Here is a 19,515-nt window from a genome sequence, read left to right as displayed (position 1 = left end):
TGAAAAACCCATTTCCAAGATTTGATCCAATCCGTGATCTGAAATCCCACTGGATTACTTTTGAAAAACTAGGCCCTGATTGGCTGATCCGTAGGTGGTACCCATGAAACATTGCCCCTATGCTATGCTGAGTCAAGATAACTGACGGAAATCATCTTGAGCAAACCGGTGGTGCTATCACAGCTCAGTGGAAGACACTACCTTAATAGTGCACTACAAGGCCTTGGTTAGTGTTTAAGCTCAACAAGAAGATAATCAGCGTCACCTCCTGATTTTTCACGTATTCAGTAAAACATCTCAACATCTACTAGATGGTTTGACACAACATTTTGTAGACATTCCTGCTACTCAGAGGATACATCATACTGACGTTGGTCATCCCCTGACTTTTCCTTTAGTCCCACCATAAAGTTCACATTGAGTTTTAAGTGAAATGTCTCAACTATCTGATGAACTGATGAAACTTGGTACAGACATTAATGTCCCACTCAGGATTAACTGTAATAACTTTGATGATCCCTAACCTTTTAGCGTCATTGTTAGATCAAAGTTTCAGTTTGTCCAAAACTTTGTTAAGACCAAATACCTGCAAAACTAATGCATGGGTTTTTAAAAAAATGGAAACTGTCAATTATTTGTGCCGATAGTTACAAACTGTACATCATCAAATCAACCCTCTCATTAATTGTTCCTGCCCATGAGGGTGGTTAATGACTGGTGCAAACACAATGGGCATTTGCCACATCTCTTTCACTCACTCGAGAGATCAGGGAACTGCTGATTACAGCAGGACTCACAGAGATCCTTTCAACAAACCACAAAGTACAAATCTGTAACACTCTGGTCGCTGTACAAAAGCTAATGAATGAGCTGATGCACTTTATTTCTGCCAGTTTATGTTCCTACAAACTTGATATATATATATATATATATATATATATATATATATATATATATATATATATATATATATATATATATATATGTGTATTAATTATCAATATCATGTGTCCTTGTAACTAAAATGGTTTACTACTTACCAGCTACTAATTGTAACTAGAATGTCTTGTTTATTAAAATGGCATTGGAGAAAGAAAATAAGCACTGTAGGGAAATGTTGTTAATGTTTTTAATTTTATTTTTAATGTTTTATTATAACTAAATTAAAAATGTAACCTGTGTGTGTATTTTTCCTTTTCCTTTGTTTAAATCACCTGACATCATAGGCAACGCATGTTTGTGTTAAATAATGATGATATGGCCAATAATTTATGTTTCCTTTGCAACGCATATCACCAATTTTGTTGTGAATATTTGCCATTAACATATTACTAACCAGTTTCAACCATTTTAGTTGACCTGTGACCAACTGTGATCACATGAAATTATCCACAGTTATCATTCAAAACAGTAGCCTATAACAACCCAAGCATTGTTGACTAAATCAAGATAAATTAATTTATATATTATCATTCAAAACAGTAGCCTATAACAACCCAATCATTGCTGACTAAATCAAGATAAATTAATTTATATAATTTTACATTTTTATATTGATATTTTTTATTAATCGTGCAAAATCGGGAACGCGCGCGGTCAATTATTCTTCCTCATTGCTTCGCACGGGGGCGCGCCCCCGTTGGTCCTCCTCTTCCGCGTGCGTTCCGACTCCCGAGGAGCCCCACTGCCCTCCTGGCTCGTGCTTCCTTTTAAAGCAAACGGAAACAGTATGTCATTACCCACTCGGCCAGAGGACGGGACACGGTGAATAGTTGCTGTGTCACTCATTCTACCCCCTTTCCTGTCGTCACCCCCCATTGCCCTTGTTGTTTAGTTGCATTTTTATTAGTTCGTTTACACGGTTAGCTAGTTTCAGTCATGTATCGGTATTTCGGGGAGCTGCTGAGCCGCTCTGCGGGTAGTGCCCTGGCCTCGGGGTGCGTTGACTCCGCTCTCCCAGTGTCCTCGTCCCTGATGCGGGTCCGTAGCTATGCCGACGCAGCGGACAAGCCTGATGACCCCAACTTCTTCAGGATGGTCGAGGGCTTCTTCGACCGTGGCGCCAGCATCGTGGAGGACAAGCTGGTGGAGGATCTGAGGACGAGGGAGACCCTCGAGCAGAAGAGGAACCGTGTGCGTGGCATCCTGCGCATCATCAAGCCCTGTAATCACGTCCTGAGCGTGTCTTTCCCCATCAAGAGGGATAACGGAGAGTGGGAGGTGATTGAGGGGTACCGCGCCCAGCACAGCCAGCACAGGACACCCTGCAAAGGGGGTAAGAATTGAGCCAAACCGCCCCGACTGGCCCCTATGACAGCTAGCTCTAGCTAACTACTTAGCATCAGTTAGCAGTACCATCCGCTAATTAAAAGCATAAGGCAGCTAATGTTACTGGTTACAGTTACACATAGCTTCTCAGTTTAATCCGTAGCTAACCCTAACGGTACACTTAACCACACCCTTGTTTTTTTCTTTTTATAATTCGTTCGGTTTGTTTCCTGTATTGCACTGCTCGCATGAGACTTTTTGTGCAGTTTACATTGACCTTCCTTCTCACCTGAAGGTATAATAATACTGTAGTTTGTTAGCTTGCAGGCTAGCAGCAAATTAACCATCAAATTCCCCCGACTTTGTGGGCAGTGTTAAGCCACCAAACTAACAATATTTTTTGCCAGTTTCTCACGTTCCAGTGACTTGATCTGGTACAAAACTGGATGGATGCACCAGTTTGTTTCTTGTTATCACTGATGTGGTCTCATTTTTATTATGATTTGTGTGTCAGATGTATGATGTGATGTGATGGGAGAGGGCAACCCTGAAGGCATCCGGTGTTATGTCATTGAGCATGTCAGGCCTTGGCCATCTCTGCATGAGCTGCACAAAACACATGGTTGACAATGAAGACGTAATTGTTCATGCACTGTTCTGTCAGTTGATTCATATACAATCAAGTGTGAAAGGCAGGTCAAATGCACACAATATGTCCTCACTCATTCTATAGACAAATACTTGAATCCACTGCTTCATGTGCAATGTGTCAACCTTGGACAGAGTATGATGTCTAATATGGCAAAGTGTCTTAGTTAGTTGGCTCAAGGTTCAAAGCAGAGGCATTATGGGCTACTGCTGCAGTGCACTCTGGGTAGGTTTGTGAATAGAAGAATACGATGTATAGGAAGCCAGGAGGTATGAGAGGGGTGGTTGTGTTTCAGGCACTCCTATTTGTCAGCGGTGTGATAGGTGGGGGAGGGTGCTGTGGAGAGGAGGCTTTCTTAATAGAAAGAGACATGCCATTCAGTCAAAGTGCATGTTTCAATGGTGTGGTGCGGACATTGACCTGGCCTCATTTATGGCACCCAGATAAAATATTTATTACAGATTTCTCCTCCAAACCAGAGTAATGGAGCAATTAGTTCACCTATTTATGAATCTCCAGGCTGCCCAGCCAGTGATCAGTAGCCATATATGTAAAATTAATAACATTGCAAGAGCGTGATTGCCTCTATCCATCTCATCAAAGCCTGGGTAGAGCAGAGCATTGCCTAGATCAAAATCAAAATCCAGCTTGGCATTACCAGTCCTTTACAGTGTTTAGTATTTAACTATATCTTCCTCGCTCTCATGTTGCCTAATCCAGATTGAAGTTACAGTTAACCAATAATCACAAATCATAATGGGGGTGGGATAGGAGTAAGAGCGGTTATTTTTCAGTGTATTTAATCATTGATATGATGCATAGAACCTTGGCTGTGTTAGGATCAAAGTGCAAAGGCTGTTTTTTGTGAGCATGTGTTTTGCTCATAAGCCCCCCCAATAGCGACACAGCACAACAGCTGCTGGGTTTTGGTCACACTGCTCTTCATTGAATACTGAATGAACTCTGGAATATCATGTGGTGTGTTTGCATGGTTGTTTGCACACCCCTGAAACATTGAAAGATGTGTGTATCTCCTTGTAACTGTTGTTACATGGAAACCAAAAAGTATGGAGGGACACCCCATACTCCATGAAAGTTAAAGACGATAATATCTTTCTTCAGCTTTATTGGAGATATATATATATATATATATATATATATATATATATATATAGTTTGTGAGACCTTACCACCACTATAAAGTAAATTGCTTTGTCGGGCCTTTAGGCCAGACTGTTGACATTAAATGGTCTGACTGCTGCAGGAACTCTAAATTCTAGTGTGGGCTGAGTTTATTTACAAAAAATCTGTCCTCCATTTCAGAGGAATGTGTTTACAGATATATTTTGGCTCTGGTTGCAGTGTTGAGCTTTTGGTTGGGTGGATAAATGGAGGGTTGGATAGGGAATGGGTAGGCAGCATTGCTTTCCTTTCTTCTTCTTCTTTATTTGATCAGTGAGTCAGATTGTCTTGTGTCAGCCCTGAGGTAACTCAGCTGATCTTTGGGTGAATGGAAATAAAGATAGAAGGGGAGACCCACAGCAGCACTCTTAAAGATGCTTGCTGAAAGAGCTTTGTTGTGAGAGGTTTGATCTTTTTCTCTTACTGCGTTAACACAAATGGAAGTAGGTGGGTAGTATGATATCGTGTCATTAAGTGGCAATTAAAGATGACATGGTAGTGAGTGGGCTTTTACTTGTTTTACTTGCTCTCATTAAAAATGACACACCCAGCGCTTTTGTCCCCTTAAAGCAATCTGCAGTCCCCTCCTTGTGCTGTTTGCCCTTGAGTTTCTCTGTAGAAGCTAACTCTGGATGAGCTATATTTGGTGCAGCCGGACAATCTCACTCACACACTGTACCAGTAAGATGTAGTAGTGTGGTACTTGGGCTGCCTGGCTGTATGGTCTCATGTATCGCCGCACACAGGCTGACTCACACGTTACCGTGGCGACGGTAGTAAACCCCAGAAAACAGGAAGGAATGACTGTAGCTCGAGGGTGGGCGTCAGAATGGGGGGCTGGGATTGGTTCTAGCGGCCTCTCCACCCGCCCATTGCTGTTCCTGTGCCAGGAATAATCGTGATCTCTAACCTGTTTGTGTGGTCTTGTGTGTGGTTGTGGAGAAATGCTGTGATTAATGATCCAGTACAGTATTTCAGAGTGTTTTATGTCTGCTATTCATTTCTCTGTTGTTGAGCTGCACAAGTAGTGGAGACAGTGTCAGTGTAGGCTAATGATTTCCCCATGTTGCAGTCTGAACAAGTAATCAATTATAGGAGGCTCTTAAACTAGCATATGATAGCATATATGATTTAAAAAAACAAACGTTACATTCATTTTGGTTTAAAAAAAATAACAACTTTGTTTTATCATATAAAAAAAAAAAAATCAATTTGAGGAACATTTTGTAAATTTTTGCTTGTTTGGTGTAGAGTTGTCCCTTCACCTCCTGGCACTGCCATGGTGCTCGCACCCCCAACTGGATAGGTACTCAGCATGTATTTCAGGCCTGTGTGTAATGTGTGTTAACAGAGTGAAAACATAATTTCCCTTGCGGGATTAATAAAGTATAAATTATTATTATTTATAGTTTTTCTTTGTATGGTGGCCAAGTTATAAACTTCCCCCTGTATGTATGCGTGTGTGTTTCCTTCAGGTATCCGTTACAGTACAGATGTGTCTGTGGATGAGGTCAAAGCCCTGGCTTCTCTGATGACCTACAAGTGTGCCGTTGTTGGTAAGTATTCAAGTCTTAGCCTTTCACAAAGCCTCCTTTTTGGTTATCCTCTGATCTCCACATACATATTAATACGTTTTGTCTTACCAAGTTCTTTTCACTTAGCCATCTCATATTTAATATTCAAAAGATATCGGGGCAGTGCTATTCACTTAAATGCCTTTTGCGCTGCTCTCTGATGCTCTGAAACAGAGGCAACCGGAGCATCGCTGAACATGACGCTAGTTAACACTTCACTTGACAGCAGGTAATGTTAGCCTACCGTTAGCTAGCAGCTGGATTAAACGCAGTGAAATGCTGACAGCTAAACAGTGAAAAGTGTGACTATTTCACTGTAGAGGATTCCAACAGCGGGACGTTAAGCAGTGTGCAGCTGCTGTTGTTGGAAAAACAACACAGACAGTGCGTTCACTAGAAACTAGTAAGCCTCGTAGTGCATTCAAAGTTATTGTAAAATACCCTATTCCCTTTTTTTTTTTTTTTTTTTTTTTTTTTAAGTATCTGTTCAGGGACCGTTTGGGCACCGGAACCGTTTTTAAAAGTATCGTTTTAGCACTGGTATTGTAAAAAACCCAGACGATACTCAACCCCTGATCTTAATGTTGTGTGTTTAGCACAAGCATTTGAATGTTCCTGTGGTTTTTAAGCTGTATTCTTCTCCAGATGTGCCATTTGGAGGAGCCAAAGCTGGAGTCAAGATCAACACCAAGAATTACTCCGTAAGCCCTCTAATGTCAATCCTCCTCCCCCACTTTCGCATGCGTAATGCCAGCCTGGTAATGCGTATAGGAAAGCAACAAAGCCTTTGGAGGGATATCAAGTTTCATGGGTTTCTCTGTCTCTTTCTCACATTCAAACAAACAAATGATGCTTCATTCAGTCTGGAATACAAAAGGCAGGGCTACCGGGTCTTATCCTTTTTAATTTTGTACTTTTTGATTAATAATGGAATAACACTGTGAGAGTGAGACATGAAGAAAAGGAGAAAACATGACCTGTTTAAGTTCAACTGTTAAAGCAGATAATCAAATGTTTCTTTTGTATCATTCTTTAGATTTAATTTTAGTTTGAAGGCTGCAGGAACTGTATTGTCAGTAGAGGACCAGGTCTATAAGTTTTTGCTTCAAACTTATGGAGCCTGCCTTCCCTTTTTTATTGGACTATGATAGGCATTTTAGTGCATCTATTGGTGGATACTGGGAAATAAATTGAAATGACGGTCATTGGCTGTTGCCTGGAAGAGTTAACTACAAAGAAACTCAACAAAAACCTCAACATTTTGTCACAATGCATGAAACTTCTTTCTAAATATAAACTATTGCTTTATATTGACAAGACACGGTTTGTCTTTAGCTTATTTGCTTAATAACTGTCCTTTGTTGAATGTCTCTCAAATTATAATTGGAACCAAGCAACAACATAAACTCTGTCTGTCTGTTGCAGGATAATGAGCTGGAGAAGATTACCAGGAGATTCACTATTGAGCTGGCCAAGAAGGGGTTTATTGGTGAGTTTTTGTGTGTGAATTTTAACAGTTGTTTAAATTGAGAACTTTACAAGTTATTACTCCAACAATTTAAAATGTATTTTATAACTATAAGTAGTACTATGAGTATTGGTTACACTGCTTGGCATTTTGTGCATGACAGTGTTTTTGTCTTGCCTTATTTGACTCGGTTAGAAAAGGCTGTGGTGGTGAAAGGTGAATGTTTCCACTCAGAAGAGTAAACATTTCCTGTCATCCAGTGCTTATTCAGTTTGGGTAGCTCAGGGTGTGTCTGTGTCAACTGAAAAGGGATACAAATCTCTTAGTGTCTATATATGTCTGTATATATGTATACATTTGTTTGTTGGTCATAAAGTATTTCAGCCATAGCTGATGGACATGGTCAAAACAAGGCAACTTGCATACCTTGAGAAGATATTTACATGTTACCTTGTTCTAATGGGGAACTTAATACTATGACTAATAATAATAATAATAATAATAATAATAATAATACAGAAAACAAAATGTTTTAACAATTAGTTCTTAAAGTGCTCATATTGTGCTTTTTGGCGTTTCCCCTTTCCTTTATTGTGTTATATATATATATATATATATATATATATATATATATATATATATCTCTATCTCTATCTCTATCTCTCTCTCTCTCTCTCTTGTGCACATTATAGGTTTACAAAGTGAAAAAGTCCACCCCAATGGGACTTACCATCTTCCAGAGAAAGTCGCACAAACTGCTCCAAACAGCTCTGTTGTAGTCCAGCCTTTACTTCCGTGACAAACATGAATCACTTTTTAAAACGCGTTATAATGCTCGCCTATCTGCTAGCATGGCAATCCCTCATACTCTGCAACTGACTAGTTAGCAGTACTTACTGCGCATGTGCGACTCCCAACAAAGATGGTACAGAAGTGAGATGCCTCACTCTGTAACTAAAACAGAGAGCTCAACACACAGGGTGAAAAGAGGACCTGCAGCAATGTGCAGTACAACAAATATATGGTGTTTTCTGAAAATTAAACCACATAAACATATTCTGGTACAACCTCAAAATACAGTTATGAACCTGAAAATGAGCATATAATGAGCACTTTAAAATAAAGTTTATGGGTCCCACATAAACATACAGTGGTTCAGCAGGTTAACAGCCCCTACACAGTTTACTGCTGCCTCAGCCTGGATGCATGTTAATGTTTATAATGTATTCACATATACACCCTGGAGGCAAAGCAGTACCCACTGTACACATCACTGTCCTGTTCTGTCAGTGCTTAACATGCTCAAACTGCCCCTATTGAGAAAGTCACCCTTTTCTCTCTCTCTCTCTCTCTCTCTCTCTCTCAGTAGACCCACCCCCTCTCTGCATTCATGCATGCATGCTTCTGTTTATATATAGGACACAGCCCTCACATTTTCCCTGTCATCCAAATTTATATTACCAGTGACCTAATACTCATTTAAGCTTTTAGTATCCAAAGCGATACCTAGTTATCAAGACTGAAACCTGGTTTGTGAGAGAAATTCATTGTGTGAAGTTTGTACTCGTGCATTCCTGCACTGTACATCCGTGCTTGATTTAACTGTCCCACTTTTCCCTCTCCTACCCGTCTCCCTTTACCAGGACCTGGCATTGATGTCCCGGCCCCAGACATGAGCACAGGAGAGAGGGAAATGTCCTGGATCGCCGACACATACGCCAACACCATTGCACACACTGTGAGTTCTCAGGCACACACAACCAAACTGTATGACTTGGCCAGTTTTTAGTACGATTTTTAAATTGGGCCAAATGAAAGCAAGGAATGAGTCACACGTAAAGCACGAGCAGTGGTTTCCTGCCTCTCCCTTCCCACCCGACCACTTAGACATTCCTCCTCTCTTTAAAAGCAGATTTACAAACTGAGGCCTGTGTGTTTTTGTGTTATCAGTTAATCATTCTAGTATCTAAACCTGTCAAACAGGGCTTATTTGACAAAAGTTGGAAAATATTTACCTGAATGTTCATGTTTATATTACAACTGGTTTTAGGTTTGATCTGAATAGTAAAAAATGATAATAGTCAAATAACCGACTTGACCTTGATTTTAACCATATTAAAGTCAAGAAAAAGTGTAATAGCGAACTCAGAAGGATTTGGGAAAAGCCAGCTGCAGTGTTTAGAGTAGAGGTGAGTGATTATAAAAACTCAAAGGATTCGTGGATGGACAAAAGTATTTGGCAAAAACTGCAAGTTACTGTATTAACACTATACCATCGTTATACAATTTGGTAAAGACAAGCAAACGTGAGCAGCTAAATTTAACATTTATACAATTTTACCAGCTGTTTTTATGTTGTTTTTTTCCTATGTGGAATCTATTTTGTTACATTCAGTCTAAGATTAGGCTTGTTAACCATTCAGGCAACCCATAAACATTTCTGGTGTAAGATATCTGGTTTCAACAGTTTTCTGAATGGCTACCAAGTGTTTTGCTGTAATTATTTTGGCATTACATACTTACATACTGCGATGCATGTAGAATCAATAAACACCAGGCACTCTACTATATACCTGTGCCATTAAAATGTGACTACACAATAATTATTACTAATTGTAATCCACTGTGTTGGATACATCTTGAATTTTTCTACTAATAACGGAACACATTTTTGGATTTCATGTGTGTATTATTACACATCTCATCCCCTACTTTCTCCATGCTAGTAATTTTCCCTCTCCTCTCACCTTACCTCGTCATGTGCCCTCTGTTCCAGATACTCCTGGCAGGGCTTTGGAATGGGTGACACATTCTTGCTCTGGGTATCTGAGGGCAGAGGATTATGGGTAGTTGGTACTGACGTTCAGTCAGCTGCAGCACTGCCTGTTACTGTAGCACTACACAACGTCTAACTGTGTGTATGTCAAGCAGTTAACTCCATGTCCGAAATCTGATACAGAAAGTAAAAATGCAGTACCACTATGGCCACTAAAGACTGGTTCCAAAAATCTCAGACTGTATTGAATTCCCTTTTAATTCCCCTTTTTTATTCTGCAAAAAAAATGTTTTGTTTCCGTGCTTCTAGGGCTGCATTCATACCAAATCATACATTGTGGTAAAAAATGACAGTGCTGCCATTCATTTGAATGTGAGTAATGCGTTTAGGCTGCGGAGGTGGGGACCGTAGTGGATCCTGGAAAAGAACCCAGTGTCCCTGGGGCAAAAAAGTTGAAGTGCAACCGCCAGTGGCCAATCGCTAACCATTGAGACACAAATGGGCCATTAAGTGACACTACCACACTGCAGCACAACCCTGCGCTAAGTGCCGCAACGCCTGATTTGGTGTGAATGCAGTCTAATGTGCATCTTAGTTGCTGTTTTGAGGCTCATTGGAGACATGAAGTTTTGGGCTGTGTTTGGGTCTCATCCAATCGCACACAGCCGTGATGGTTGCTGTTTGCGCTCACAGTGCTTTTCAAACCCAAATTGAAGCTTCAAAAATCTCCTATGGGCATCAATGCTCTGTACATCATCTTCTAGGGTCTATTTGGCTTGATCTCTTCCATATGTGTTTGCAGGACATCAACGCCCATGCATGTGTGACAGGAAAGCCCATCAGCCAGGGAGGAATCCATGGTCGTATCTCAGCCACTGGTCGTGGAGTTTTCCACGGCATCGAGAACTTCATCAACGAGGCGTCCTACATGAGCATGCTGGGCCTGTCACCTGGCTTCCAGGACAAGACCTTTGTCATCCAGGTACACACAAATGTAGTATGATCATAGAAACAGTTTAGATGGAGAAAGGGAAGATGAGACCCTAACTGTGCTGCAGATCTTTGCTCACAGATACTCAAAGGATTTAAGTTTTCATTTGAAATCATGAGGGGTTTTAGAGCCTCAATCAGAGCAATGCCATCTGTTTTAGCCTGGCTCTGATCTCCTCATACAGAGCAGACGTCAGTGAACTGAAGGAGGTTCGCTTCTTTGTTTATGAGGAATGAGAGAGTAGGACCAATTAATATATACATAGTCTTTTGGTGGAAACTGTTGTACTCTTCTAATTCCTGCATACCAAGCTTTGTGAGTCGATTAGGTTATTGAACTCAATGTTGTTGTTTTTTGTGTTTGGGATTAAATGTAATCAAAGGAATATTTATTAGGAAATATGAATAAAAGTCTTGAATAAAGATGCAATGAAAGACACAAGGCAATTAGTATAGAGTCTGGTAACATTCAACATTAAAGACATATTTCTATAAGGATACTTGATTTAATGGGTAAAAAGAGAAGTTCATCTGTGGGGTTTCTCAGCTGTTTCACTTCCATGTCACATGGCAGCTCCTCACGTGTCTCACACACACACACACACACACACACACACACACACACACACACACACGCACACACACACACACACACGGGTAGGGAGCCCGTAGGCACGGGACTCCACTGCTTTCCTAGAATGCTTTCTATATTTACCTTTTTACTCTACGTTTAAATGACAACCATGTAATCTGGTATTCTTGATGACAACTGTATGTTTAGATTCAATTTCACTCAACAAAAAATGTCTGTGTAACATTTAGACACATAAAGGAGAAACTAGTTTTTTTTTTTTTTTTTCTTACAGGATTGATATCGCACAAATAAACATCCTTTCCCTGCTTTTATAGAGATTTGCAAAGAGGCAGATTTTTTTCAGTGACAATAAAGAAAATGATTAGAGTTGGGAAAGGGGATGACATTTGCGGAGGGGGTATTTGTGTGAGGAATGAGAAGGAGGTAAAGAAGTGGTGACAGCAGCTGAATCATGATGTGGATGTTGAAAAAGCTAATCCCTTTGTGTTTGAGGATTATGTTGTGCTGAGATTAGATTTTCTTAGACATTTATTAGTGAGTGAGGAGAGCCTGATCTCTAGTGTGGTATCAAGATCAAAACAAAGGCATGTTTTTACTCTATTGCACTTAAATTAAAACAAAATCAGCTGTGAAGTCAACTCGTCGTTGAAATTGAGGAAACCCTGCAGTTGGAGGTTGCTATCCTTTAATCACTCTGGCAGTCTTGGACTGTTTCATGGCCACATTGTGTTTAGAGATCTTGGAATCTGTAATGAAGTATCCTGAATTTTCTTCTTTTTTTTTTTCTTTCATTTATTCACATACATTTTAGATTGTAACCAAGCAACATAATTATCTCCAGACAGGCCTTCTGTCCATCTGTGCTTTTTTTTTTTTTTGTCTTCTCTCCATTTCTCACATCTTTACACAAATATTTTATTAAACATATGGCACCTGTCTAAGGTCTTATTTCAGGTCAAGATAGAGTAAAATAATTGTGATGATGAATGTTATAACTGAAACTGGCCACATAGTGGCACCACAGTGCCTTTTTCAATGGAACTGAACCATACCTTATGGTTGAGTAAAACTGGGTATAACCACTGAAAATGTTTACTACTGATAGTATTTAAAGATTTTAAAGTGATTGTCATAGTGATGTTGTACAGTGGTGATGATGAACTTGCTGTGACTTTTCACAGGGCTTTGGTAATGTGGGTCTCCACTCCATGAGGTACCTGCACAGGTTTGGGGCCAAGTGTGTGGGCATCGGTGAGATTGATGGAGCCATCTACAACCCAGAGGGCATTGACCCCAAACAGCTGGAGGACTACAAACTGGTACCGGCACAGCAGTCTTCCCCTCACTTTTGTCTTTCTTTGATCCTCTCTTGTATCTTTTTCACTTGAAGTTGTTCCTTTTTTTTCTGTTTTTTGATCCAATAATACACAAGTTCTCCTTTTTTATCTGACTAATTCATTCTCACTTTACATGACTGTTGGATGACTTTTCTGCTCCTGGAAATACAAGTTTTTTTTTTTTTCCAAAATGTAACTCTCATTGAAACATTCAAACATTGTTCTCATGTGTTTACCTCTGCACTTTCTGCAGCAACATGGCACCATTGTGGGCTTCCCAGGAGCCAAACCCTACGAAGGGAATATTTTGGAAGCCAACTGCCACATCCTGATCCCTGCTGCCGGAGAAAAGCAGCTCACGCGTGTCAATGCCCCCAGGATCAAGGCCAAGGTAAACACTCAATTTAATTAATCCAAGGTGCTTTGCTTCAAGTTTTCATTTGACTCTACATGAGTAAGGACAAGGCTACCAAGATGCAGTCATGTAAAGAGTGTGTTTGTATTTTGTCGGTTTCAGATCATTGCTGAAGGTGCCAACGGTCCCACCACCCCAGATGCTGACAAGGTCTTCCTGGAAAACAATGTCATGGTTATTCCTGTAAGAACACACACACACACACACACACACACACACACACACACACACACACACACACACACACACACACACACACACACACAATGAAAACTATTAAATGTTGCAGTATTCAGAAAGACTTCTCCATTCAGATATAAAGCAGAGTCTCTAAAACATTTTTAAGTTCAGTGAAGACCCAATCAGCGTCCTACTATGAGTGATGGGTTCCTACATGTCATCATTTGGTTCCTACTTGTCATAATTTTCTTGTCAAATTTGGACCTGTGTTGGTTATTTCATAATCAAGATTTCTCATTTCTCTTTTAGTGTGAGTTCTTTTTGCTGGTTTGAAGGTGAAGCGAAAATGCGACGCCATAGCAGCATTTGAATCAAAGTCTGATGACAGTTTGTGGAGCTGTTTGTTTTTGTTTCCAGCACTTTCAATCAAATCTAATCAAACACCCACCCAGTCCGTATGGAGCAGATTAACGGAGTTTTGTTGAGTTAATCTCACTTTTAAATTGTAGTGTTTCTTATTTAGTCATGAATATGTAATGTTACAGCAAAAATATACAATGTAATATATATGTAAATATACCTAAACCATAAAGGTTAAACTCAAACAATAAGCAGAGTAAATTATTCTGAAAACAAGAACAGTAGTCATGTAAATTATAATGTTGCCTTTATTGCGTAAAAAACAGATTTTAGGGTCTTTTGGTCGTTTTTACACGTTTCTTCAAGCTTGTCAAAATATTTATTTCACAGAAGCATTACAGTTCATTCCAGTGTCTTTATTTTACAGAAAACATTTTCACTCTTTTTACCAAATCAAATCCTAAAACGGCACCAAGGAAATTTAGTCAAAATAGTTTTACACACAGAGAAGTGAAGACCTAACAGTCAGATGTCTGATGAGTTTGTGATGTTTCGACCTGCAGGATATGTACCTGAATGCTGGCGGTGTGACAGTGTCTTATTTCGAGTGGCTGAAGAATCTCAACCATGTCAGCTATGGAAGACTGACCTTCAAATATGAGAGAGACTCAAACTACCACCTGCTCAGTGAGTACAAGACCGCTCTTTACTTCCTCCGTAACCTGCAGACAGACTTGAGTGTTCTCAGGTCATAAAACACAATCAATAGATACATAATCATTACATTTCCAACTCTTGTGACACAAATCTAAAACAATATATAAACATCAAAACCAGAAATTGTACATGACAAATGTATTACACATCAGAAAAATATGTATATGACTGATTTTACAACCCAGTTAACTATTCATCAAATATATTGGTAGGATAACACTTTAATAATCAGTTATTTATAATGATCATCAGTGTTCTTTTTAATTTTTTCTCTTTGTTTTTTATTACAATCTAGTTTTCATTTGTCTGTTTGGTTGGGGTGGGGGGGAGCGCCCTCAACCTCTGGTTCATCAGGACGTCCTTCCTCACTGGTCATGTTCAATTCGGCCAATCCTGCTGTTAACATGCGGGTCTGGGCCATGTTTTTAACTTGTAGAAAATCTTGCGTGAACCTCTCTTGTAGTTGTTTGCCATGTACCAAAACCTTTACAGTCGTATAGAAAGATATGGTACCTTCGTTAGACTTGAGTTTGATTAAATTGTCTTGTTGACTTTCCACAAGTTCAGGATATTGTTCCTTTATTGCACTCAGCCATTCTCTCATAAGTGTGCTCTGGAACATGAGGTTCCATATCTCACGCCCTTTCCTTGCACAATAAAGCGTGTCTTTGTTTCTTCTCAGTTCGTCGTCTCTTATCGATTCCTTTTTTTGATCACTAGCACTTTCAGGGTATTCAAATTCACGAGGAGCACCAGTAGCCATCTGTATTTAAACAAAAAAGAACCATTATTTCTTTGTAAATTCAGATCAGGATTTGCATCTACTACAGGAATTATAAAATCCAACCTACTCATAATATATCAAGTCTACCTCCCTTTCTTCACTCTGTCCTTTGTGAAAATCTTATATTGTAGCAACCAGTGTTTTGAGTAGTTTCACCTGCAACAAGTAGGAAAAATCTAAACAACAATTCAGTCAGCAAGTAACAATGTATTCTCACTGTATCTGGCAGTTCAGGCAGCGTTTGTGATGTTGCTGTGTAAATTTGGGTAAGCTGGTGTTGGCTGATGTGACGTCTTTGTCCAAGAGAAAAGAATCCTGGGCAACTTCTTTCCAGTTGTATTTATACTCTCTTGTTCACGCACAGCAAATCATGAAATGCAAGGACGCAATCCTTCTTCACCATGTATGGTCATATGCACAGCTAGATAACTTTCAGGGTGTGCCATCAATGGTATTTGTTGTTGCAGAAACTAAAGACATCTTTATCCTCTGTTATCCCTTCTAGTGTCTGTGCAGGAAAGTTTAGAGAGGAAGTTTGGCAAGCAGGGAGGACCCATCCCCGTCGTACCTACTGCTGACTTCCAGGCCAGAGTTGCTGTAAGTAACATCTGCTGACACACTCGTATTCAAGCAGAGACTTTTCCTGATGAAAAAAATGTAATGAACAAAATATAAGTTTTAAGATAGTGACTGACAAATTCATGGGCAAAGTGTGCTCTGAACAAATGTGCCAAATATGCCCCTTCCCACTTGGAATAACAAACCGTTATCATAAAAATTACATGCAACAAAGGTCCCCATACACCTATCTATCGTATCAGCACTGTAACTAACAATGCCCATTACAAGTTACAGAGCCTTTAAAAACTGTCAAAGTATTCAATTATTTTCTGTTGTTTGACTAAGTGATGAATATTGTGAGGACTACTGTGCACGTCTTTCTTGAAACTACTGGGTGGTTAACCTTCATCTTCCTTTTGCAGGGTGCCTCTGAGAAGGATATTGTTCACTCTGGGTTGGCCTACACCATGGAGAGATCTGCCCGGGTAAGTGATCGTATGGTACATAACACAGTCCAACTTGTTTTTGTCAGCAGTTGCCATCATATCTAGTGTATTAAATTGAGATGAAAACTACGACTTTGGCATGAGCAGTGGTTCTCAGACTTTTTCTGTCCTGTTCCAACGTTGTTGTTTTTTTTTTATTGTGCAAATGAAAGATTCAACTTAAACTTGACACCAAGAAAACTGCTAAAAGTGAGCCCTTGAATAATTTCAAGACTTCCAAGCCTTTGTAAAGATAGCTCAGATAGAGGAGAAAGGTAGCAAGAGGACCTCACACTACCAACAAACCAACACAATAGTTTAAGTTCTCTATTGTCATGTGCACAGCAATTACAGAGACGCAGTCGTTGGCAATGAAAATGTTAGATCTCAGACTACTACAGGCGAGACCGGTTAGACAGTGGATTGTCTAGATGTGACATTAAGACAAGTATATAACTGCATTATATGAGGTAATTTGAAAAGGTATTTTAGAAAAGTCTAACACTGCAGAAACCAAGTTTCCCATAAGTCATAATTTGACTTTTTTAAATTTTAGTTACCTAACATCGGAGTTGTCTGATTTGATTAATTGATTGACAATCAAACTTTATTTTTATAGCACCTTTCATACAGGCTAGTGCAGAAAAACGTATATTAATAATTAAAAAAACGGTGAATAAAATAATGTAAATTTCTATGAAATATTCATAATCAAAAGCTTGGCCAGGTTTAAGTTGTTGGAATTGCTGTTAGCCCACATTGTATAACATAAGTTCTTTTCTGCCTTTTTTTTTTCTAGCAAATCATGCGCACAGCAACCAAGTACAACCTGGGTCTGGACCTTCGGACGGCCGCCTACGTCAACGCCATCGAGAAGGTCTTCAAGGTCTACAACGAGGCTGGGCTTACCTTCACATAAATGGCCAATCACATACCATCCCCACCCCACCTTCCTGCTATTGATCACCCTCTCTTGCCTTGTTCCACCCTCTAAACAGCCTTCAGAACATATCAGTTTACTGCTGCTCTTTGGCTCTTCTACACACACACACACACGTACACACACACACTGCGAGACATTGGCTAGACTGGTATTTATCCTGATCTATTATGCTGCCATTATACTTTATCTGCATCTATGTTTAAATGTTGCCCTCTTATTGTTTTTGCCTGAGGTTGTTTTGAGAAAAAGCAGAGAGAGAGAGTAACATCATGTCTCTCCGGCAGCCCTTATATAAATGTTCATGATATTGTTGTATGGCGGACATGTTCAGAATGCCCATTTTGTGATTGCTGATGCACCCGTGACCCTCTGCTACGACTGTTTAGTTGACAGCAGATGCCTTATTACAGAAAGAGGTCTGCTCTAAAAGGGGGATGGCCACTTAAATTTTACTTTAATTCAAAGGGATTTAGATTTAACTTCATGTGAATAAAAGAGAATAGTAATTTTATTACTCTTGAGTTTGTCCTCACTATTCAGGTGTAAAGGTTAGTAGCAAAGTTGCCAAGGTTAAAGATTCCATACAAGGATTTTTTTTTTCTTTAGTTAGTGTTTTTTACTGTTGAAGATTCAAAAGATGCTTCTCCCCGACTCCTCCGCTGGCCAAGAAAGGGGAGCAGGGAGGGCGGGAGGTGTCACTGTGACTGCCCGTCCCCTGGTTGAATTTTCTTCAGTTTTAATCGTCCAGTTCCTCAACATTAAAATTATTTTGGAGGAAATTACTTTTTATTTGTATTCATTATTTTGAAACCAATAAAATGTTAAGCAGAAGAGTCAGTGTGTCGTTCATTTTAATGCTGTACTGCTACAAACCACACATTCCATGAGTGCTGATATACAATAAAACATCAATGTGGCTTTTAACTACATGTATCACTCTGCTTTATAAGTGTTCTAACCATTCATTCCATTAGGGGCCGTTAGCCCATCTTTCGTGGATGTAACAAATACTGCACCAGAAAGATGAACATATTTCTACACATAACATTTGAGTTAAATTATGAGTGGTCGTCACAAGATGACAAGAGAAAGGAAAGAAGCCTGGATACGTAGTGCTCCTACAACAGCAAACCATGGTGGAGACCACAGTAATGTATATGCAAAACAACATAAAGGAAAGGGCAGAGACAAACTGCTGTTTTAATGTGCCATTAACACATTTTTATAACTACTATGACTTTTATTAAATTTTTATGACACTATACTATGACTCTTCTATAGCATGTTATCACTTTTTATGGCATATGTATAACATACTATACAATGACTTTTCTACATGCTGTACTACTATAAACTACATAAAAAGTCACAGATGTCATATAAATGCCATAAAAAAGTCATAGGACAGTAGAAAAAACAAACAATCCTAGTATAGTATGTCGAAAAAACCCATAAAAAGTCATAGTGTAGTATGCAAAAAAAGTCCTGCTATAGTATTTCAAAAAAGTCATGAAAAGGCATTGCATAGTATGTCAAAAAAGTCATAAAAAGTCATGGTATGTCGAAAAAAGTAATAGTATTTCATGAAAAAGTCATAGTATAATATGTTCGAAAAAGTCATGAATAATCATAGTATAGTATGTCGAAAGAAGTCATAGTATAGTATGTTGAAAAAGTTGTAAAAAAGTGATCATATATTATGTCATAAAAAGTAAAAAACAAGTCATAGCAAGCCATGTTGAAAAAAGTCGATGTATAGTATGTCATAAAAAGTTTTTAAAAAAGTAATATGTTGACAAAAGTAAAACAAAAAGTCATAGTATAGCATGTTGAGAAAAGGTCATAGTATAGTATGTCGACCAGTCTGTGGTGCCCACTGTAGTCTTCTATGCTGCTGCCTGCTGGGGACGGAGAGTGAGACCCTAATAAACTCAAGCTAGTTGGAAAGGCCGGCGCAGTTAAGCTGGACTCTATGGAGGCGCTGGCATAGAAGAGCTTTCTGTCCAAATTGGTTATCATCCTGAACAACCACCACCTCCAGGACATGCTGGTTGAGAAGAGGAGAGTCTTGAGCCAAAGACTTCTATCCCCAAGATGTTCCACAGAACGGCCCAGGAGATCCACCATTAAACTTTTCAATTTATCGCCACTCTGTATACTCAGTACACTCAGTATGGATCACAATTACCTTTACTGTAACTCTGGCAAACTGAAATTAATTTCTGAACTCA

General features: G+C 39.3%; 1 protein-coding gene across 1 annotated transcript; it reads left to right on the top strand.

Annotated features, from left to right (window-relative positions):
- Positions 1-1,646: 1,646 nt before the first annotated feature.
- On the top strand, positions 1,647-18,117 carry glud1b (glutamate dehydrogenase 1b). Its single transcript, XM_028567413.1, has 13 exons — positions 1,647-2,275; positions 5,575-5,655; positions 6,319-6,374; positions 7,099-7,162; positions 8,785-8,879; positions 10,720-10,899; positions 12,684-12,821; positions 13,093-13,230; positions 13,357-13,437; positions 14,358-14,481; positions 15,801-15,892; positions 16,279-16,341; positions 17,141-18,117. The coding sequence occupies exons 1-13, from the start codon at positions 1,879-1,881 to the stop codon at positions 17,258-17,260; spliced, it is 1,629 nt and encodes a 542-aa protein (XP_028423214.1). The 5' UTR covers positions 1,647-1,878; the 3' UTR covers positions 17,261-18,117.
- Positions 18,118-19,515: the final 1,398 nt, after the last annotated feature.

This window comes from Perca flavescens, chromosome 21 (genome assembly GCF_004354835.1).
Source record: "Perca flavescens isolate YP-PL-M2 chromosome 21, PFLA_1.0, whole genome shotgun sequence".
NCBI lineage: Eukaryota > Metazoa > Chordata > Actinopteri > Perciformes > Percidae > Perca > Perca flavescens.
The sequence above is the reverse complement of the archived record's forward strand: the minus strand, read 5'-3'. Positions and strand labels throughout refer to the sequence as shown.

Excerpts from the sequence above, each read along its gene's own strand:
- glud1b (XM_028567413.1), top strand. The coding sequence starts at position 1,879 with ATGTATCGGTATTTCGGGGAGCTGCTGAGCCGCTCTGCGGGTAGTGCC. Across the intron at positions 10,900-12,683 it reads ACAAGACCTTTGTCATCCAG|GGCTTTGGTAATGTGGGTCT; the intron begins GTACACACAAAT and ends GACTTTTCACAG. Across the intron at positions 13,438-14,357 it reads ACAATGTCATGGTTATTCCT|GATATGTACCTGAATGCTGG; the intron begins GTAAGAACACAC and ends TTCGACCTGCAG.